The sequence below is a fragment of the Carya illinoinensis genome, chromosome 13 (assembly GCF_018687715.1).
Source record: "Carya illinoinensis cultivar Pawnee chromosome 13, C.illinoinensisPawnee_v1, whole genome shotgun sequence".
NCBI lineage: Eukaryota > Viridiplantae > Streptophyta > Magnoliopsida > Fagales > Juglandaceae > Carya > Carya illinoinensis.
Genome location: NC_056764.1, coordinates 7,030,375 through 7,053,101, shown reverse-complemented (window position 1 = coordinate 7,053,101; position 22,727 = coordinate 7,030,375). Strand labels below are relative to the sequence as shown.

Genomic DNA, 22,727 nt, shown 5'->3' with positions numbered 1-22,727 from the left:
TAATTTTATACTAACGTATAAGCGGTGTAAGTGATGAAAAAAAAAATCTAACAAAAACCAAAATAGACAAGTTTGAAAAAATAATAAAAAACTAATCTTATAAAGCCATTCACATTAACTTTCTCATAAAATTATTTATAATTTAGTTAAAAATGATAATTTCAAAAAATTTTCTCCATATTTTACTCAATTTTCAAAACCCTCCAATATGTCAATCTTTATCATTTCTTTATTATATTAAAATAATATTTTTGTATTTTTTTAGTAAATATTCTCTAGTGAATATTTAAAAAAAAAATTTAAATAATTTTTTTGTGGGTATGATAATATTTATATAATTAAATTTTTTATATTTCCATAACTATTTAAATTATTTTTAAAATCATTATTTAAAATTATATTAAATATAAGTAAGATTAAAAGTGTAGATAATTGAAAGTAAATAAATATAATAGAAAGTTTAAATAATTATAAATATATAAATATATATTTATATAATATAACCATAAATATATAAATATATAAATATTTATATATATAATTGAAAGGTCTGTATAGCTAGATATCTATAGTGATAATATATATAGAGATATACACATAAATACACTATAGATATATAAGTAAATAATCTGATGATAAACAAATCATAAGAGGGCAGAAAAGTAATTTGACCGAAATTCTAGGAAGCCATGTATAAACATTTCTAAACCTAACCCACACATTTCGGCCACTTCTCCTTTCATCTTCTGTTGCCTCTCTCTCTCTCTCTCTCTCTCTCTCTCTCTCTCTCTCTCTCTCTCTCCCTTCTCCTTTCATCTTCAATTGCCTCTCTCTCTCATAGCTTTCATGTTCTTGCTTCATTTATGTTTATATTTTCTTCTTGTTTTAACGTTTTGTAGTTTCGTTCGCAGCACTCATCTATTCCGTTTATCTGGTTTTTTTTTTTTTTTTTCATGTTTTGTGCGTTTAGATCTAGATTGTTCTTTAGAGTATAATTTAAAAAAAGTTTTTTTTTTTTTTTTAACTTTTAGATCTGAACTGTTTATTTGGTATATTTTTTGTTGTTTTTTCATACTTTCAGATCGAGATTCTTTTTTACGGTTTTTCATTTTTTTTGTTTTTCCTTTTAGATCTGAACATATTTGTTTTTGTTTGATTTTCTTTGTCGTGTTTTGTTTTTATTTTTGTCTCGTCTTATCTTGTTCTTATTGTCTCCGATTTTGTTGTTTGAAGTTTGAAATTTTCAGATCTGTACAACAACCACGACCACGACATCTACGGCCGTGAAGCACCATCCTCCCATTCGTCGTGGTTAGCCGGTGATAACGACTCATCCTTCACGGCTTCTCTGTGTATATTTCAGCATCTCGTGTCTATTAAGGCACTCTGTTTGGGTCTCTTTTTTTTGTGATGGATATTTTTCGGTTTGTTCTTTGTTCGTTGTTGGTTCTTCCTCACGTCGTGGCTCAGATCCGCAACCTATGGCCGCGCGTAGCAGGCCACGACCACCGCGGAAGGTGTGATATTTTTTGATTTTTTGGTTTTTTATTTTTATTTTTTTTATTTGATCAAAATTTTCGGTTTGTTATTTGGATCTATTGTTTTTTGTTGAATGAAGATTTTGTTTTTCCTGATGGATATTTCTGGGTTTCTCGGTTGAATCTATTGTTTGTTGGGTGTCCCTCACATCGCCGTTCACATCCGTTGCAAATGACCACTAGTGGGAGCGCACGGCCACGCCGGAAGGTGAAATTTTTTTCATTTGTGCATTTTTTTGGTGTATTGATGTATATTATCACTATAGATATACTTTACATGTAGAGCGAATTTTTTTAATCCGATAGTTTTTTTTTTTTTTCAAAAATTTTGGAAGTGGGTTTTGTTTTTTGACTCTAACTGTGTTTTTTTTCCTGTTCTTATCACACAACAACAAATCAGAAGATGAAATTTCAGAAGATTGAATTTGTATGATGCGTTAAATTTTTTTGTTTAGTCTACTCTGTAAATAAAGATGTAAATATGCAAACATAGTTTTTATCTTTCGTTTTTTTTTTTGCTGTAATACATATGCATATCATCTAATTATATAATGTAAGAAATTCATTCATTCATACAATACAGTTAATTTTTACAAGAGTTTTGCTACATACAAGCACAGTCGCGCACTAATCTGTGTACCAACACTGATTTATTCATACTTAAAATTTAAATTAACACTGTTTTTAATAAAATTTACTTTTTGACCAATCACATCATATTGGTGCACAGATTAGTGCACAATTGTGCTTGCAACTATACTTTTCATTTTTACAATATATTGAGGAAAATAATAAAAACGTACCTACAATTCAATGGCTGACTGAGAGAGTAGAACGCAATAGAAAGCCACAACGAAATGAAAGAAATTTCAATATTTAAACTGCAGTTCAATTCAGTTTATCAGATGAAGATATCAGAATTAACGGTAAAAAGACAATAACACCAAGCAGGCAAAGCAAAACGACACTGAGGACAACGAAGTGAACAATAAAAATAAGGGCAAAATCGAAAATAAAAAAACAAAAAACATAACTGTCGGTGGGAAGCCAAAAAGACAAAAATAACTGTCGGTGAAATAAAACTAAAACGTAAACTACCGTAATTGCCAAATAAAGTGAAGGGTAAAATGGAAAAAAAAACGTTGGACGAAAAAAACAAAAAAAAAAAAAGGTAAAAAAGGATTTACTGTTCCTAACACTGTACATCGCGGATTCGCGCTTATATTATCACTATAGATATGGGCTTGCCAACTGTAGTGGGAAGATCTAAATACAACACATTTCGAGGTTTAAAAGAGAAGATATGGAGGAGAATAACTAGCTAGAAATATGTGTTACTTTATAAGGCTGGTAAAGAAATTTTAATAAAAAGTGTGCTTCAAGCAATTCTAGCATATACTATGAGTGTTTTCAAGTTGCCATATGGTTTGTTAAAGGAGATTGAAGCTATGATATCTCATTTTTTGTGGGGTCACAACAAAGCTACTAAGGGTGTTCACTGGAAAAGTTAGGATAAACTAGGTTTGGTGGAAAATAAGGGAGGGCTTGGTTTCGGGAACTTGATTAGTTTTAATAAAGCTTTGTTAGCAAAACAAGTATGGAGGCTTTTGCAAAAACCTTCCTCTTTAGTATCTTGGATTTTCAAGCACAAGTACTTCAGAAACTGTCACATATTTGAGTCCAAGATTGACTCTTCTCCTTCTCATATTTGGAGAAGTATTTGGGCTTAGTTAAGGCAAGGGCTGTGTGGAGAGTTGGAAATGGTGAGAATATTCGAATATGACATGATAAATAGCTTCCTCAACCTTCTACTTATACGATACAAACTCCTATGAATTCTCTTCACTGTGATGCCAAGTTGCAGATTTGATTAACAAAGAGAAGCATGAGTGGAAGACTGAGGTGGTTGGGTCAGTGTTTAATAAGGATGATGCTCAGCTAATTAATTGTCTACCATTAAGTTTCAAGGAGGTGGATGATAGGCTCGTATGGGTGAATTCTCCAAAAGGGGTTTTTACTATTAAGAGTGCCTATTTTGTGAAACTTGTGATAAATAGACAAACTAGAGGGCGAACTTCAAAATATTCTAATGACGGTATGTAGTGGAGGAAACTATGGCAATTGTAGGTTCCTGGCAAGATAAAGTAGTTTTTATGGAAAGCCCTTCAATATATCTTACTAACAATGGGCAAGTTGCTGAGGGAAAAAATTGTTGAAAAAGATTCATGCCCTGTTTACATCAGTGTAGAAGAAACTACTTTGCATGTTCTTTGGACATGTCTTGCTGCAGTAGATGCATAAGGGGATTATACAAGTACTTGCAAGAAGTGGCATACAGATTACGAAGATTTTGCTGCTTTATGGAAAGATCTATTGCAGAGATTAGAAGAACAACATTTGATCTATGTTGTTTCTGTGTTTCACAAATTGTGGAATCACAGGAACAGATGGGTGTTTGAACATAAATTTCAAAGTCCAATTGTCATACACAAGTTTGCAATGAAGGAAGTTGATATATTTAATGAGGTAATACAAGATAGGAAGAAGCAGCTTGCAGTTACATTTGAGCAGGTTTTAACTGACGAAAATATTTCTTGGGTACCAGCTTTGGATCCCTACTACAAGATTAATTTTGATGTGGCTTATGTTACAGATGAGGGCTCTATAGGATTTGAAGTTATTATAAGAAATCAATGTGGTGATGCAGAGGTTATATTGGCTGTTCCCAAACCAATTGTTCCTTCAATGCTTCAAGTAGAGAGTTATGCTTTATTATGTGCCATGCAGTTATGCCAAGAGTTAGTGATTTCTCATGTTATTTTTGATGGTGATGCTAAAGTATTAATCGATAATATCTGTTCCAAAGTTGATTGTTCTAGGGTATCTAGCACACGTTATCCAGACAACTATTTTGGAGAGTAGTGTTTGTTAGGAGAGATGGGAATAAAGGATGCTGCTACTCAGTTAGCAAAAACATTAGTTTCTGAATTGGTATGGATTGAGGATGGTTCATGAAGGTTTTATCTGTTATTTTGAGAGACAAGATTTGTATTGTTTCTTCCTGATATATGAATATTTCTTAATTTTTTAAAAAATTATATGATTTCATATTTTAAAGGAATATGTTATATATTTTATTTTTATCTAATTTTATTTTATTACGGCGATCTATCATTATTAATGGCTTTAAATTTGTTATTATAAAAAAAATAATACTCAAACCATATTTTTAATATACAACCTCATTAAAGTGAGATAAATATTAAAATAAAATTATAGTTGGTAATTTATTTATTTATAATTAATTACGTATCACGTAAAGAAGGTTATTTGAACTCATATAGAGTCAAATATATGTAAAATAGATGAGAAATGCTAAAATAAAATCTTACGTTATATATCTTCATTTAATTAATATATAATCTATTATTCTTATATTTAAATATATATTTAAAAGTTAAGATAAAATGATAAAAATAATGAATTATATATTAATTAAATAGAAATATATGCTGAAATACTTCCGATAAAATTTTTCAGAATAGATAAGTGGTGCCAACTCAGCTCAGTGTTAAGCTGAGAACTCCGCACAAAAAACGATTTGAACCTACAGAACTACCTTTCCTATATCTAATTTTTATCCCAACAAACAACAAAATGCGACCAAAGCACCTTCAGAATTCAGAGCTCCCAACTAAAAATCCATAGTGCCAATCTTTGCTTCTTCGGCCCTTCCTTCTCTCCCTCTCACTGCTGTGCATCTCAAGCCACGTGCTGGGCGCTCTTTCTCCATCATCATCTTCCAGCTTGGCTAGGTCTTGGTGAACTTCTTACACCGTAAAAGCTTCAGTTTTGGAAATTTTTTTATTTTGGGCGACGAAATGATGGGCTCGGACAACGAAGGGTTCGAAGAAGCCCATCTTTACGCCTCCAAGGAGGAAATGGAAAATCTCGTCATCGACAATCCGTTGAACGACAGCAATTCATACTCAAACTACCGAAGCGCTCTATCGTCGGCGATCTCCGATACATCCCACCCTCTTGCGCCGTCGATCCTCGTCACCCCGGCCGATTCGGATCCTATCCTCTCGCCGCCACCCTACCGCGATCACCTATACCATAACTCCCCGACGGAGAGCTCTTACTTTGAGCCTCCCCCGTTTGGGGATAATGTCGGAGACGTCAACGGAGTCGAAAACCATAGCCTGAATTTGGATAATTTCGGGAGATTTTCAAGATCCGCATCATGGTCTACGTCTTCGAGTACGGACTCGGAGTATGTGAAAATCACGGTGTCGAATCCGCTGAAAGAGCAGGAAGCTTCGAATTCGATCGTGCCGGGCGGTGGAACTTACGTGACGTATTTGATTACGACGAGAACGAATGTCCCGGAGTTCGGAGGAGTCGAATTTAGCGTCCGGAGACGGTTCCGAGACGTGGTCACGTTATCAGATCGGTTGGCAGAGTCGTACAGAGGGCTCTTCATACCGCCTCGGCCAGACAAGAGCGTGGTAGAGAGTCAGGTGATGCATAAGCAGGAGTTCGTGGAGCTGAGAAGGGTGGCCCTGGAGAAGTACCTGCGGAGACTGGCGGCGCACCCGGTGATCAAGCGGAGCGATGAGCTCAAGGTGTTCTTACAGGTTCAAGGGAAGCTGCCGCTGGCGACTACGACGGACGTGGCTTCAAGGATGCTCGACGGGGCGGTGAAGTTGCCCAAGCAGTTGCTGGGGGAGAGCAGCGTGGTGGTGGCACCGCATGAGGTGGTGCAGCCTGCAAAAGGAGGGAGAGACTTGTTGAGGTTGTTCAAGGAGTTGAAGCAGTCGGTTGCCAATGATTGGGGAGGGTCGAGACCTCTCGTGGTAGAGGAAGATAAGGAGTTTATAGAAAGGAAAGAGAAAATTAATGATCTCGAGCAACAACTTAGCAATGTTTCTAAGCAGGTTATGTATATGTTAAGCTCATTCTTGGTGTTTTTTTAGCAGTCCTATTCTGCGAATCTTAATGTATATTTGTATGTACGCTGGTATAAGATTAATAGTTGAGAAGTGTTGAGGTATGTTGTGAATAGTAGTGAAAAAATAAGTGAAAGGTAATAATAAAATATTGAAAAGTAGTAAAAAGTAATAACAAAATAATGAATAGTATAGGAGTATGTTGAGAAGTGTTGATGTACTCTCAACACCAAAACACCAAAAGAGAGCTATGTGGTGGTATGGATATCTTTTGGGTGAACATATACGAAGGTATGTGCCATTGATGTACCATGGTATCTACATGTTTTGAAAACAAGCTAGTAAAATGTGCATGCTTGCAGTGATCCATTTCTCTACAAGTGATTTTTCGATTGTTTCTCATGTTCTGAATGGTATGTTAGGCTGAATCACTTGTCAAGGCTCAGCAAGATATGGGAGATACGATGGCTGAATTAGGGCTGGCATTTATTAAACTGACAAAATTTGAGAACGAGGAGGCCGTGTTTAACTCTCAGAAAGCACGGGCCCATGACATGAAAGGTTTTGCAACTGCTGCTGTCAAAGCAAGTAGATTCTATCGGGAGTTAAATGCTCAGACTGTCGAGCATTTGGTAAATCACCGAACCTTTGCGGTAGACTATGCTTTGAAATGTAATAAATAATATATATATGTATATATTAAAGTGTACGTGGATGTTCCTCCTATGGAAAGCTTGCCAATTGTGTGAGGAGGTGGTTATGCTTGCACTGGCTTAACTCATTTGTGACTTTACAAGTGTACCTAAACATTTTTGTTTAAAGTCATTTCACTCCTTAGGAAGTCTTCCACTGTCCTAATGATATTTATTTTGTATGTATTGCAGGATACCATTCACGAATATCTTGGGCTAATGTTAGTTGTCCACAGTGCGTTCTCGGATCGCTCAAGTGCTTTGCTGACAGTGCAGACTCTTCTATCGGAATTGAGTTCATTGGAATCAAGGGCTGAAAAACTCGAGGCTACATCATCTAAAGTATTTGGTCCTGGAAAATCAAGGAATCGCAAGATTGAGGACTTGAAAGAGACAATAAGAGCCACAGAGGATGCCAAAAATATTGCAATTAGAGAATATCAGCGGATCAAGGTATCAGCAGACCTAAACCTTTCTCGCATCATGAAATATTTTCAACATGTCTAGATTGTAGTTTATCTCTTCAAGTTTGTGGAAATTAAGAATATGTTCATTTTGACTCCAGTTCTGTACATTCCATTCAGCATAGTTTAGATTTTCAGACCAGACCTTTCGAATTCTAATGCATCCATCAACAATTTTAATTTACCATTTCCTGTTGTGATCAAGGGGAAACTAAACTTGTGATGACATTTGCTGCACTTGGTAAATCCAATACTAAACTAGTGGAAAGTGAAAGCACATCTTAAAAGATAGGTGTTTAATGCAATAACTTAGTAAACAAATCTTAGAAGGGTTTGACTTGGTGACTTGGTAGCTTCTTTTTTATCCTTTTTTTTAGTGGCTGTAGAAAAATATGATGGCATGAATTCTCTTTCATTGAAGTATGTTTCAGGGTGTTGGTTGATGAGTAGTTGAGCCTAACCTTAAAAATTCTGGAGACAATCCTTGAAAAAATGCTAGAATGAGCCAAATTAATTGGATAAGATGGTCAGGATTGATGTGTAGGAGAACATTTATGCTTCCTTGGCCAGATGATCTATCAGGTGCTTTAAGTTGGTTGGAGCTTGGTGGTCGGTGCAAAAGAATACGTGCATCCTCAGTTTCATGTGACCATCACTTTTCAGGCAGTAGGATGAATGCTGTCCAGTATTTTCTGTTGCTGATGGTTTATTGGTGGGGCACGTATGTTTGGCAATACTTGTGGTTAGTTATTTGTGTTACTAATATCTTTTTTTAAACTATCAAAAAAAGAAATTGACAATGGAGAAATGAGGGGAATGGAAGAATCCTTGGATCTTTTTTTAGTTCCTGAAACTGCCGACATTTGATCCAATATAGCTGATGAGAGCCATCCGCCCATCTGGCCCTTTACTTATTGGGTAGGGTTTGTCTGAATTATGGTGTCTTTATACTCATGTTGTGCCCTGATTTCCAGAGTTATTATCCAGTTCTTATTACCGATTAGGAATTAGTAGTTACCTTTTCCCATCTTCTGTAGTTGACCAATTTGGGCAAATTGTACTCGCATAAGTAGCCTTAGTCTTGTCAATTACATCCAATAAAATTCTCAAGCTTTGACAGGAAAACAAGACATCCAAGCCTTATGGCTAGCTGTCTCACAATCTGTTTTTTAAACTTCTAGCTAGGTGTGAGTGGGGCAGAGACTGATTTTTTTAACACTTGTTTTTGGAAGCTTTGAGTTCTTTGTGACTCATTGAGAGCTCTGGCAAACATTTTATTGCATTTATCGGGATTTGTAGGGTGGATAAGTACTTGACTATATCTTGTAGCTATAATTTCTCATGGTCATACAATTCCAAATTGTGGATGTCTTGAAAGTTGTATGATTAGGAGATCATGCCAAAGGTCCTAAAATTTCTTTTTATTTTAGTTTATGTTGGATATCCTTTTGCCAAATGTGTTCGAGATGTCTATCTTTAGTTGCCTTACCATTTTAGGTGATGATATTTAAATTTTGTAAATTCATGTTTTCCATTGTTGATTAAGTGCATTAACTACTTTTCATGGCTTAATGCTTATATAAATGCAGGAAAACAACAGGAGTGAGCTTGAAAGGCTTGACAAAGAGCGAGAAGCTGACTTATTGAATATGTTAAAAGGTTTTGTGCATAATCAGGTAAAATGAATCTTCTTTTGTCAATATTGGAGGATTGAGCCAGGAACATATTGTCTCCTTTACCATAGCCTTTTTTCAAATTATTTTCTTTCTTTCCTCCTTTATGCTTCACTATGTGATCTAGTGCTGTTCTTACTTGAGTTCATCTGGGTTGCATAGTCAGGGGGATGAAATCAATGGTTGAGAGAAATTCAAGCCAGTTTTTGGGAAATTGTTGTCTTTTTCTCTTCCCTGTTCATAGTTCATATGACCCTTTTTTTAAAAGATGTTGGTTTGATAACTATGAACCGGTGACATGTAATCATAGAATCCTTTTTTTTCCAATAAGTATGTAATCATAGACTCCTCGATACAATTAGCTTGTCATTAGAGATTTTGAGCTTGATTAAGTCACAGGAACATGTTCGTTGTAAAGGGATGTTCTGGTTATGGTCAAGTGGTGACTTGGGTGGTTTTGTTTTTTGTGGGGGGGGGGGGGGGGGGGGGGGTGGTTTTGAAGCAAGTGCATTACTTGATAGTTGGATATTATGGTATTTTGACTATAATCATTATAGCCTCTATGATATTATATGAAATGTCACGCTTCAAGTGAGAAAGCTTATTGATTATTGAGTAACAGAATATAAAATTGATTGAATGTTTGTGTTTCAAATTGAACAACAAGATAGCATCAAGTTGATATTCTTAAATCATTTTGGGGTGTTTGAATCTTTTGACTGGAGCAATTCTTGAACTATTTCTGTTACTCTCGATTTGCTTGAAGGTGGATTTGCTGCTCTAAATCTGATCAGTCTCTAATATAGCATCAACTCCACCTGCAGATTTCTTTGAACTAAAAAAAAAGAAAAAGAAAAAGAAAAAGAATTAACCAAACTGCTGTACTTATAAAAACTCAAGCCAGTTAAACCATTGTCTGTTGAGAAGGTGGTTTGTAAAGTTACTCCCTCTAACTTATGTGTAATCTGCTGACTCAAGTTATGTGTATTCTCTAATGGCTTCTCAAGTGCAATTCTGTCTATCAAGATTTAGCTATTTCTCTTGAAGTCCTTTGCTCCATACAGCTCCTTATGTTTAAGGCTCTATTGTCAATTGATAGGTGGGATATATGGAGAAAATTGCCAACGTGTGGACAAAGGTTGTGGAGGAGACAAGCTATTATGCGAAAGAGAATTCTTGAACCAAGTGGCTGTAAATTCAAATCTTTGGCTTTTTTGTTCTCTTTTCTCCATATTTGATTGATTTCCACTTACCAAAAAATCAAATATTGATTTTCAATTTTCAGGAAATAGCATTAACATTCATAACAATGAAGGAAATGGAGCACTAGTAGGTTCTGAAAAATTGACTTCCTCAAAGTTGTATCTATGATAAAGGTTGCTTACAGGCCTTAAAAGCCAGATTTCATGATGTACATTGCTTGTTACCTATTTTATTCTAGGCAACTCTTGAATTGGTGATGTTGGGTCACACCCCGAGTCAATAGGACTTAAGGGAGCGTTTTTCTTATAAACACGAGATAGCAAATAAGTAATTGCAGCAGAATTTTCAAAGGAAATCAGAAACTTTTGTTAGAAAAATATTGTTCTTGATTTTAAATTTTTTCATCCTCAGTCACACTTATTATGTCATATATTTTAAATAGTTGTCATTTAAGTGGCTGCAGGTAGAAGCAGCAATTTTAAACATACTACATCAACAGGTGTGAAATAATTGTTATTTCACATCTTAGAGCTACAAATATCTTTTAAAGGTGGTTGAATGTGTACTCCGTGAGTGTTGGATGTAAAATCTGGTGTAACTAATGGATACGGGATCCAAATCGAAGCGTTCCAAGGCCTGCGAAGGAAGGCCCAAATAGGTGAGGAATTGCGAGACTGTACGTGGTACAATCGAGGAAAAGGCAAGGCACCAAGGAAGATGAAGAACAAGGTAAGTTTCCTTTTGTTTGGGAGGAAGAAAAAATGAGCACAAATTATGGACAGAAGCCCATTATATTCGTCGGCTTCCCCCTCCTACAAGAATTGCTACAGTGCATTTGATCAAGAGCCCAGTAGATGAGAGAATAGCCCCCTTCGGCCTTATGTCCTACTACACAAACCCGACCCATACTCACAGCCTATTGACTTCTGATTTCGTTCCCCCTCTTTACTCTCCATTCAATTTGAACTCATTCGGAAAATAAAAAAAAGACTACCTTAAACTTTTATTTGCATCTCAACATGGGAAATAGAATATATGCTTCGGTCACTTAACAGGATAGAAATTCATTTATAAAATAATTTTTAAGTATTTTTAACGGTAGAAGTAGGCGAGACATGTGACTCACAGAGAAATCTTAAAAAATAAAATTGTTTTCACGACATGTCAAATTGTTAGTAGTACGTTTTTCATATTGATTTGAAAGTAAAGGATTAAAAATAAAAAAGAGAAAATAATATTATTTTTTATCTTAAATTTTGTACTATCTTAGATAATTTAATAAGTCAACTTATAAATATTTATTCAAGACATGTCGTAATAATAATTGTGATTTAAAAAAAAATAATAATTACAGTTATGATTAGTGAGTGTGAAAAAAATAAAAAAATATGAGATTTATATTAAAAAAATTAATTTTTTAATAATAAAACTTACTCTTTTTTAAATAATCACACCTTATTTATATACTCTATAATTATATATACTATTATTCTACATTTGCAATTTGTTAAAAAAAAATTTGAATAACAATAAATTTGTTTAGAAAAATAAAATATCAAATATCTATTTAATTATAAAGAAAAGCCACTCGCTCAGCCCGCTTAAGCTTTTTCCACGTTGTCCTGTCCCTGTCAAAGACTGAATCCACACCGCTTGGTCAGTCATGTCTTTAGTCTTTAACACGACGACCGCTGACTTTATCATCCTTTCTTTGTCGACTCTGCTGCATCTTCTTCCTTCCTCCTTCTCCCTCCCTTCCTCCCACGTCCTCCCCCCCCCCCCCCCCCCCCCCCCCCCCTCTTCTGCTTTTCTTTTTCTTTTTCTTTTTTTTCCTCCTTTATTCCCCACAAACCGCGTTTCCCGAGGGACTTTTCCGTAATATCTCTTCCAAAAACTGTCCACTCAATTGAATTCCTCGCTCCTCTTCTTTCTTCGTCTTTATCCCCTCGCATGTTCTACTATATTATAATTGCTTCATTTTCCCAACCCTAATCTCTACTCTTACCTTTCCTCGAATTCACGAAACCTTGATTACAAGTACCGGTAATCATTAATCTAACTTCGACACCATGGAGGATAATGGTGAGGAAAAATTATTGGCTGTGGCGCGGCACATCGCCAAGACGCTTGGCCACAACGAAACCATGGCCGATGATATCTTGCAGATCTTCTCCAACTTCGACGGCAGGTTTTCTCGCGAGAAGCTTTCCGATAATATTGGGGACGATCACGATCACCACCACGACCATCCCAGGGGCTCCGTCACCGCGCTCGAGCTCACTCTTAAGTCCCTCGAGCGTCAGATCTCCTGTTACGTGGAGGCTGACCACCCGATCTGGGCCGACTCCGCTGATTCCGCGGCTTTTCTTGACACCATCGACGAGTTGATCGCCACCATCAGGGAGTGGACCCCTGTCTCCAGGCAGAAGGCCGTCGGCGCGTGCCTGGGACGCGCCCAGGACCTCATGCATCAAGCCATGTTTCGTGCGGAGGACGAGTTCAGGTCCTTGATGGGAAGCGGCGGCGAGTCCTTTGAGCTGAGTCGCGATTACCGAAACGGCGAGTCCACTGGAAACCTGTCCTTTGATTCAGAGGACGAAGACGAAGGAGATATCGGAAACGGTGTGGACAACGAAATCCCTGTGGCGCACCCAATCACCAACTACGAAATAGTCATTGACGCGCTCCCCTCCGGTACGATCAAGGATCTCCACGAGATAGCGAAGCGTATGGTGGCAGCAGGGTTCGGCAAGGAGTGCTCGCACGTGTACAGTAGCTGCAGGCGCGAGTTCCTGGAGGAAAGCCTGTCCAGGTTAGGGTTGCAAAAGCTGAGCACCGAGGAAGTTCACAAGATGCCATGGCCAGACCTCGAGGACGAGATCGAACGGTGGATCAAGGCCGTGAATGTCTCGCTCCGTATCCTCTTCCCCAGCGAGCGACGGCTCTGCGACCGTGTCTTTGTTGGGCTCTCCTCCGCCGCCGACCTCTCCTTCATGGAGGTATGCCGAGGATCAACGATTCAGCTGCTGAATTTCGCCGACGCGGTCGCCATCCGGAGTCGATCGCCGGAGCGGTTGTTCAGAGTTCTCGACGTGTTCGAGAATTTGAAAGACCTAATGCCCGAGTTCGAGTCGGTGTTTTCGGATCAGTACTGTTTGGTTCTTCGGAACGAAGCCATAACGATTTGGAAGAGATTAGGAGAAGCAATCAGAGCTATTTTAATGGAATTGGAGAATTTGATCCGTCGGGACCCGGCAAAGGCACCAGTTCCCGGCGGCGGGCTCCATCCGATAACTCGGTACGTGATGAATTATCTTCGAGCTGCCTGTCGATCGCGCCGATCTCTCGAGCTAGTTTTCGACGAGAATGTGGTTCCACCTCCACCGCCTTCGAAGCTTAACAACAATCGAGGAGGATCATCATCGTCTTCATTGTCGGTTCAGATGGCATGGATTATGGAGCTACTGGAGAGCAATTTGGAGGCCAAGTCGAAGATTTACAAGGACTCTGCTTTGTCCTATTTTTTCATGATGAACAATGGGAGGTATATAGTTCATAAGGTCAAGGATAGTGAGCTCGGCTTGCTGTTAGGCGATGATTGGATTCGGAAGCACACGGCCAAAATCCGGCAATGCCACACCAATTACCAGAGAAGCTCGTGGAATAAGGTTCTAGGAGTGCTGAAGCTAGAAAATGGCTCGCAAGCTGCCAATTTTGCTGCAAGCACGATGAAAGATAGAATTAAGTTGTTCAACACCTCCTTTGAGGAGATATGTGATGTTCAATCTGGCTGGGTAGTTTACGATGATCAGATAAGGGAAGAGTTAAGGATCTCAGTGGTGAAGCTCTTGTTGCCAGCATATGATAGCTTTATCGGAAGGCTCCGGAATGTCCCAGAGCTACGGAAGCATGTGGAGAGGCATATTAAGTTTGAAGCAGAGGATATTGAGGCTCGCATTAACGGCCTGTTTCAGGGAAATACTGGATCAGCAGGTCGCCGGAACTGAAGGTAAGCCACCACCAAAAGTTGTTGTGTATGTAGCATCTTTGTGTTGGTGTCTACGAATGCTTATGTTGTATGAATGGTGATCGAATTATTTGTCTTCCCTATACGCGAAGTTTGTACCATATGTGAATGAAAATCATTGATGCTTGCCGCATTGATCTGAGTTGTTCTGAAATTAGGCTGTAAGTTTGTGTTCTAAATAGGTGTTTATATTAGTATGTTGGGAATTAACCTGTTTTCTTGATATGTAAGATGGTTCAAATCATATAAGATCTTATCCGCGAGGAAATTAATATGTATTTTGAGAGAAATTTTAGGCCTAAGGGTGTGGTTCAAATGTATATCTACATTTATAAGTTTTACTAGATGATCATATTAGAGTAGGAACTTAAATGGTAGTCGGAGGAATATAGGTTACAGATTCTCATATTACCAGCTAAGATTTTAACGGAGTATGTGGCGTGCTCATTAATTTGAAGCAGATATAATAAGGTTTTGTTGCCCATTTTAAGTCAAATTTGATAAGACTGCGATTTGGTTTCCGTATTATAGATCTTGGTTTGTGCTTTATGGCATTTAACAATTAAAGAAAGAGATAAGGCAAAGCCGAAAGGATTAGCAATGTAGAAGTTATTGAAGGTTGAAGGAGATTGCTTACTTCTTCTTTACCTTCGTACATCCTACATTCAATAGAGAGGAATCTCCGCCAAGAAGAAAGTTACTTATTAAACTAAATTTTTTGGGAAAGGAAATGAGCTCTCTATATTTTCCCCTTTAAAATCTGTTTGACACCGAAGAAACGAAATTAAGGTTTTCCATGAAATGAGTGATTTGATTTGTATCATTGATTAGATCAAGGGCTCTGATAACTTGTTAGGCCTGGAAGGACTGTCTCCTCTAGGTACTTTTGTATATGCTGGTATGCCGCTTGGCTTGGATGAATGCAGTCCCAAAACAAGAATTGGGAATCATTTGCACACATTATAGAATTGTGATTACATAGCGGACCCGCTTCCACAAACCCAGTTCCACAGCATCCTCTGTTTGTTTCCACAAAGCCTGTTACACCACAAAAACAAAATTATTAGTTTCCCACAAATTACACTTTCAGGAAACCTAGTGAAAACTCTACGCGGGGGGGGGGGGGGGGGGGGCCCTTACCATATTTTTGTGGATTGTTGATCATGTCGATCAGCGGCTTATATGTGTCTGCGTAGACGATTCTGCTTCCCGGAAGTGATTCCTGCAACTTAGGCAACAGTTTTGCCAGCTTCTGATTGTAAGATTGAGCGTCTGAATTCTGTTCCTGCACGCATGTTCTATCATGGGGATTCTTAAATTTGGCAGTTATTTGAACGGGCAGACAACCAATTGGAGGAAGCCCAGGTATAACCATAGTACGCAATCCCAGCTGGTACAGCTCCTATAGATTTAAGTACAAAGTTTAGTTGTTAGCATCAGTATAACATTCATCTGAGGGGTTCACCCTGCAAGAGTGAGTCCCCTTGGAAATGTTTCCGACATTAAAAAAAAAAAAAAAATCATCTGCAAAACACTTGTTCCTTGGTTACATAGATGAAGAGCAGGATGCATGTTTTACCTGCACAAACTTTTGAATTCTTTGCTGCAGAAAATCCTGGTACTGACTGATGCTGAACTGGTGCCTCCTTGAGGGTATATCATAGAAGTTGAAACCAAAGTCATTAGTTCCCGCACTAATCATGACTAAAGAACCACTAATTATCTTCATAGCTTCGGCTTCCCCTGCAAACCCTCTAAGTCTTTCAATATAATTTTTGAAGTAATCAATCTGCTTTGAAACTGGGATGACCCCAGATGCAGCACTTGTCAGATCATCATACCCTGATCCGGCCGATGCAAAACAAACACCGGTGCGGAGTTCATCATTCGATAGGTTTGGATCTAGATAGGGAGGAACATTCTCCTTGATCCCTAGGAAGCTTGCCACCGAGTCAGGAATGAGTTTTCCATTAGAAAATCTCCCTGTGGGAACATGATTGGGAAAGTCTTGACCATATGGGTAATGGTTCCCCCTGAAAAGGGTGACAACATAGTTGTTATTACCCGTATCCACTGTTGAATCACCAAAGATTAGAATGGCTGGGAATTTTGGTAGGGTTGAGGCTCTGCATGTGTTGCCGATGATGATTAGAACCTCCAGGAATATGATGAAGAGAAAAGAAGCTGACAAGAGTTTCATTTTTAATGGGTACGAATAACCTTGCTAGAAAGCTTAGCATATATATGCTTTAAAAAGAATAGAACACTCAATTTTTTACTATTTTTAGTTTGGAGGACATATCTTCAGGTGCTGTGAGATTTTGACCTATATGTCAAGTTATTTAATCTTAATTCTTATATTTAAGAGAAGCAATATCATTTGTGAGGTTGAGCATTGAATTTGTACAGCATTGTTTCTGAGTTGTACTTCTAGTTGGGTCTTTAAATCCAAGTTATGGCAGTCGAAATTTTAAGCTATTGTTTTTGGGAGTGGAGGTTGCTTGTTTTTCAATTAATAATGTGAGCATAGCCCAAAACCACAGAATCACTCGATCCCATTGACCTACTTGGGCCACGTATGACCGATTTCACCTCTGTGTGTTTGTGTGTGTGTGTCAGGGCATTGCTCTGGTCTCTGTAGGATAACAGGATAGATTCTCCTTTCCAGTTGCAGAGCTTCGAGTATTGAAGCGATTGTACTACCAATACACAGTCTCCTTTTCAAATCATTTTCTACCCTTTTTTTTTTTCTAATTTTTAATTTTTAATTTTTTGGGTTATTTCAAGCCCGAGGCTTCCATGAATGGCTCGCCGAATGCCATGCTTGATATTTCTTTAATTTAAGAAATAAGAAGGTGCACAATTTATGGGATGCCATTTTTTTTCATACTCAAAATTCAAATACAATCAGAACTTCTGACGCATTTAATTGATTTTTTATACTATTGCCAAAAAAAAAAAAAAAACCTTGAGAAGATGGAATACATTTGGAGTGTATGTTGTGAAGATTAAAAGGAGACGAAAACCGAGCTTTCCCGGCTAATAAAGACTAGGTTCCTATTTCCTCTTTTGTTGTTGTTGCACCACCAAAACAGAAGCTTTACTGTCGAGATCTGAGGAAGTGAGCAAGTCTCCGATAATCCCCAACTCCGAGAACTCGCTCCATTCCACAAGCCCTGTAGTCTGAGGGGAGTTTATGTTGTATCGTCTACCGACTATAATAAGGTCGTAGTCGTCCGCCATGGAACGAACCATCAAAGCCGTCTGAGGCCCATCTTTCACAACCTCCTCGATGAATATCACATATTCTTTGTCTACATTGTTAAGTTTGACATCCCTCAGCACTTCAGAATCAGCCTTTTCGTCCCAAGCATGAGGAGCAGCAGCACTACTCCCCTGGTTGCTTTGGGCAACCAAGTTAATCACAGTGAGGCTGGTGTTGGAGTTGTTGGCCATGCGTTTGGCAAAAGTTAGTGCCTCTCGATCATCATTGCCTCCGAGGAAGATCATGCCAACAGAAAAAGATGGCGACGACTTTCTTGAAACCATTAAGCTCTTGCCTAAACAGCCACGATCGACCAGGATCCCGACAGAGCAGGGAGCCAGTTCAAGGACACTGCAATTGAAGGTCCTTATGGCACTGTCCTCCGATTCCAAAGACCCGTCAATGTTCCATTTTCTGTGGAAGGGAAGTATTATGAGGCATGTGAGTCTTTCCAATGCAAAGCTGCATATGTCTTCGTGCATGAACTTGGGTGGAGTGATTGCTGTGAAAACGTCTACCGATAGAGCACAAGGCTTGTACTGATGTTCAAAGTGATTGAAAGCGAGAACAACATTCTCTGAGTAGGAAGCTTTGGGAAGACTCTTTTTCTGCATTTGGTGGGAGAAAAATGTTGGGAATGCTCGGCCAATCAGTTCGATGAGGTGAAGCACATCAATGTTAAGGGGCCTTTCTGAAGATGGGCTTGAAGCTTCTAGTAGTTTGATTATGGCAGCAACATTATCAGGTCTGTGAATGCATACTAGGATTCGAAGATTCCCATCGTTTCTGCAATGTATAATATCTCGATCTTGGTAACTTGCATATTTCCTTGAAGGATCGTAGATGTGTTTCACCAAAATTGGCACAATAATTGCATTCAATAGGATCGAAATAGTCGACATAGAGAATTCTTGGTCTGACACGGTTCCCACCTAAAATAAAATAAAAATAAATTGGAAAAAAAAAATCATCGGCTTTGTTTTTTCAAGAGAATTGAACATTCATGCATTATACATATATGCGAGTCTACTGCTAAATATGATCATGTCCTACAAGCATCTACTGTGCAATATTAATATACTACGTCCATCATGTTTCTATAGGATCAATGTTTCGTTTGAATTGTACTAGTTCTTCCCATATATCTTACAATTAAGAGTAATGCTTGATGCAATCATATAGTATATGTGAGTCTACTGCTAAATATGATCATGTCCTACAAGCATCTACTGTGCAATATTAACATACTACGTCCATCATGTTTCTATAGGATCAATGTTTCGTTTGAGTTGTACTAGTTCTTCCCATATATCTTACAATTAAGAGTAATGCTTGATGCAGTCATACAGTATATAAATCCTACGCACTCATTTTTTATTTTTTATTTTTAAAAAGAAGAGTCCACTATTAAAAAATAGATTTTTTTCATACAAGTCTCAAATTTGACAATTTTTTTTTTAAAATGAAATGAGAGAGACTTGCACACCTTTACAAATAATTTCACAACATCTAATACGCTCCTAATTTCCCATGATAAAAATCAAATCATCATATTGGCCAGAAAAAAAAGAATAAGCAAAATTGAAATACGGCAATGCTGTGGTTGTATACTTCATAAATACTGGTAGAAATAAACTTCTTTTTTTTAATTTGCACCCTCTAATTAATTTGGTTTCACAAACTATCAAAGCTGCTGTCATATTACACATTCAAACTATCTAAACTACTGTATATAATATTTATGATTCGTCATAAATTAAGAGCATAGATTGTAGATTGGAGGCATCGATCTACGTACACTGATCAATTCAATCAGGAGAGAGGGAGGGAATTTCCAAATTTTCTAGGAAAAAAACAACGGTGAAAATTAATAAAGATTGGAAATGCAGTGAATAATTACCTGCAGGTTATCTCTTAATGTAACATAGTAGCACAACTGGACAACACCTTTGGAACACATAACGAGAGTGAGTGCAAGAGCATCCTTTAGGGGCATTTTATAGCAGACGTGAGGAAAAAAACACACCACCATTTTGCCCACAAAAGTAGCAACAATTATGGCAACATTGGGTGTCATGAAGTTGTCAATGGAATTGGTGATTAAACGAAGATCCGTCCTCATCCCGCACGTAGTCACAAAGAGTGGATGCAACACATTTTCAGTGAAGCTGTGGAATTTGTGAACAAAAGCTGACCCCAAAGGTGGTCCATCTGGAATTGCCAAACCCAGAACAAAAGGTCCAAAGAAGAAACTCATCTGATAGAAATGAGAAAGCAAGCCGGATACAAACATCATTAGCACAATGACGAGAATGTATATGCCTTTGACAGGCCTACCTTTCGGTGTCTGGCGCACAACCCAAAACATTGCTGGTCTTAAGGCATAAGTAGCGATCAAAATATAAAGAATGCTTGATCCAATATCTATAAAAGCGAAAGGGATACCCTTCTCCTTGCTAGCAGATGTCACTGTGGAAACAACAATAAGAAACATGCTAAACAGGTCGCCGACCAATGCTGAAGATAGGGCTAATTGACCAAACTCAGAATTTAGGATCTTGAGGTGCTCCAGAAGGTAAGCAACAACCGGAAATGGAGTCATACAATGTACTGTTGTTAGAAATGGAAGGGTGAACGCCTCTTCATCTGTTAGCCATGGTCTACTGAATCTCATTTGCATTGACAAGCCAATTAGCAAAGGCACCAACATGCTAGCAATACCGATCCACAACGCTTTTTTTCCCATTCTACTTATCACTCTCATATCCATTTTCACCCCACTTAGGAAAAAAAAGAGTGCGTGACCAAGGAAAGCAAGTACGCCAAGTGCTTCTTGACTTCTAATGGAAAATAAAGACTCGAATATTTTGAGGCGCCCCAGGAGGGATGGACCAAGGATTATGCCAGCCTGCGGATCATTAATTCACATTATATATATATATATAAAATTAAACAAAACCTATATAATATATATTCACTTCAATTGGATCAAACATATAAATATTATAAATACGGAGATGATCAGGAAATGGAAGATAAAAAATATACTCACAATAAGTTGTGAGGTGAATGGAGGGACTCCAAGAGGCTTGAGAATGTAATGGGAGGTTTGCGTGATGGCAAAAATAAGAATCATCTGCAGCTCAAGCTGTGGCAATGAAAATGACATTGTCTCGAAATTAGGAAAGTAGGTCCTGAAACCTGCTGAATTCACCGAACAGGGAAGCTCAACGCATTCTTTTAAGGTGATAGGGCTGCTTATATTAAAAGAGAGTGAGGGCGATGATCCAAAGCTGGACGGCGGTTGAGCTGATATTTGTCCTGCCATGCATGCGGCCGGGGATGTGGGTTTGATCTAATTTTTCTTATCTGATCTTGCTAGCGCGCAGCTCCTTCTTCCCACAAATCAATTGATTGTGAAAAAACAAAAATGGGGTTGAGATCGAAAGAAACAAATAAAAAAAGGCAAAACTCTATGATCTATTACTCCATTCATGCATGCATGCACTAAGAATATCAATAAACTCGATCCGAAAGGCAGGCCTAGCTATTTTTGGGGCAAGTACAGGTTATGGCACCAACTCACCTCCTGGCACACAATTGGCCGTTGAAAATAGTCAAACAGACAGTCAAGATCTGCATACAGGTAAGAAATCGATCGTACTATTACCTTAGTTACTGTCGTTATAAATTTACCAAAACTAATTATTAATTAGCAGCTCTATCTATACATACGTATATCACTTAAGCTGTCTGCGCGCATGCAGGAACATTCCATATAAAATATGTCTAGCTATCTATTTCATGGCTTGGAATAAATCTTTGAAAACTAATATATATTTTGTTGCAAACCCTCAATACTATTTACAATGACGGGTCATGAATCGGTTCTAGAACGAGGCTTTTTATCGTGAGATCCCAATGTACAAATAATAATCAACTAATTAGGAACATATATAACAAAATTCATCCCAATGTACAAATAATTAGGAGCATTTAGATTTTAATCAAATCATAAGATCATACCGTTTGGTTATACATGAAATCAAACTATCTCATTTCATTTAATCATTATAACTTTCTCAAACTACTATATATATAAAATATAATAAATAATTTAATTTTTTTAAATTTTAAAATAAAAATAATATTATAATAATATTTTATTTAATTTTTAAATTTCATCTCATATGATCTCTCATTTCTTACGTCTACCCAACTAGAATATGTAATGTGATTACCACACTCATTATATTCAATCTGAAAGATATTTAAAAATTACAAATTAGAACATGGGCCGGGCCTGGTGGGATTTTTGAAGCTCGATCAGATCCATTGTTGCCGCTCATGCCAAGTGACAGCTCACATTTGCCGTGTTTTTCTTCCCTAGCTATGTGGTATTATATAATTCGGATAAGATCCTTCCGTCACATTTGCATGTCGTCCATTTTAATGAACGAATGACATGTGTCATCCCGTGAGGCTTCTATGTGTTTAATTATTTTTCTTATTTTCAAAATTCAAAATAAAAAATAATCTTTAATAATTTTTATTGAAAAAATAATTGACACGTGTTGAGCTCATAGGATCATGACGGTGTCACCTGTTACTTAATACTACACGGACTTAATCCTAAAAAAACACGCATGAAGTCAAATGGACACGAGCACAAGCTATGTCACAAAAAAATTGATATCAAATCTTATATATCAATGTACATAAATATTGAGTAGAGTTAAATGCCACTTCCCACCGTCAATCCCTGATCTTTAAAAAATAAAATGAAAAAGATTTCTTCTACTTATAAGCTGGTATGTACGGAATTCTCTATTATGTCAAGGACATGACAAGACTTTATTTATAAGAAATTTTAATTTTAAATTTTTTTAAATCAAATTTTATAATGTTAATGA

General features: G+C 37.5%; 4 protein-coding genes across 4 annotated transcripts; 2 read left to right on the top strand and 2 right to left on the bottom strand.

Annotated features, from left to right (window-relative positions):
• Positions 1-5,171: 5,171 nt before the first annotated feature.
• On the top strand, positions 5,172-10,926 carry LOC122292035 (sorting nexin 2B-like). Its single transcript, XM_043100204.1, has 6 exons — positions 5,172-6,478; positions 6,913-7,122; positions 7,375-7,635; positions 9,236-9,322; positions 10,419-10,510; positions 10,605-10,926. Exons 1-5 carry the CDS (start codon positions 5,420-5,422, stop codon positions 10,497-10,499), a joined length of 1,698 nt encoding a protein of 565 aa, XP_042956138.1. The 5' UTR covers positions 5,172-5,419; the 3' UTR covers positions 10,500-10,510; positions 10,605-10,926.
• A 1,393-nt stretch (positions 10,927-12,319) lies between these two features.
• LOC122291794 (exocyst complex component EXO70B1-like) lies at positions 12,320-14,827 on the top strand. Its single transcript, XM_043099771.1, has one exon. It carries the CDS (start codon positions 12,592-12,594, stop codon positions 14,527-14,529), a length of 1,938 nt encoding a protein of 645 aa, XP_042955705.1. The 5' UTR covers positions 12,320-12,591; the 3' UTR covers positions 14,530-14,827.
• Positions 14,828-15,381: 554 nt separating this feature from the next.
• On the bottom strand, positions 15,382-16,749 carry LOC122290894 (GDSL esterase/lipase At2g30220-like). The gene is made up of 3 exons (XM_043098576.1): positions 16,129-16,749; positions 15,690-15,951; positions 15,382-15,587 (listed from the first exon to the last, which is right to left on the bottom strand). Exons 1-3 carry the CDS (start codon positions 16,747-16,749, stop codon positions 15,382-15,384), a joined length of 1,089 nt encoding a protein of 362 aa, XP_042954510.1.
• Positions 16,750-17,606: 857 nt separating this feature from the next.
• On the bottom strand, positions 17,607-20,584 carry LOC122290893 (cation/H(+) antiporter 4-like). The gene is made up of 2 exons (XM_043098574.1): positions 19,715-20,584; positions 17,607-18,746 (listed from the first exon to the last, which is right to left on the bottom strand). Exons 1-2 carry the CDS (start codon positions 20,582-20,584, stop codon positions 17,607-17,609), a joined length of 2,010 nt encoding a protein of 669 aa, XP_042954508.1.
• Between the last annotated feature and the right edge of the window lie 2,143 nt (positions 20,585-22,727).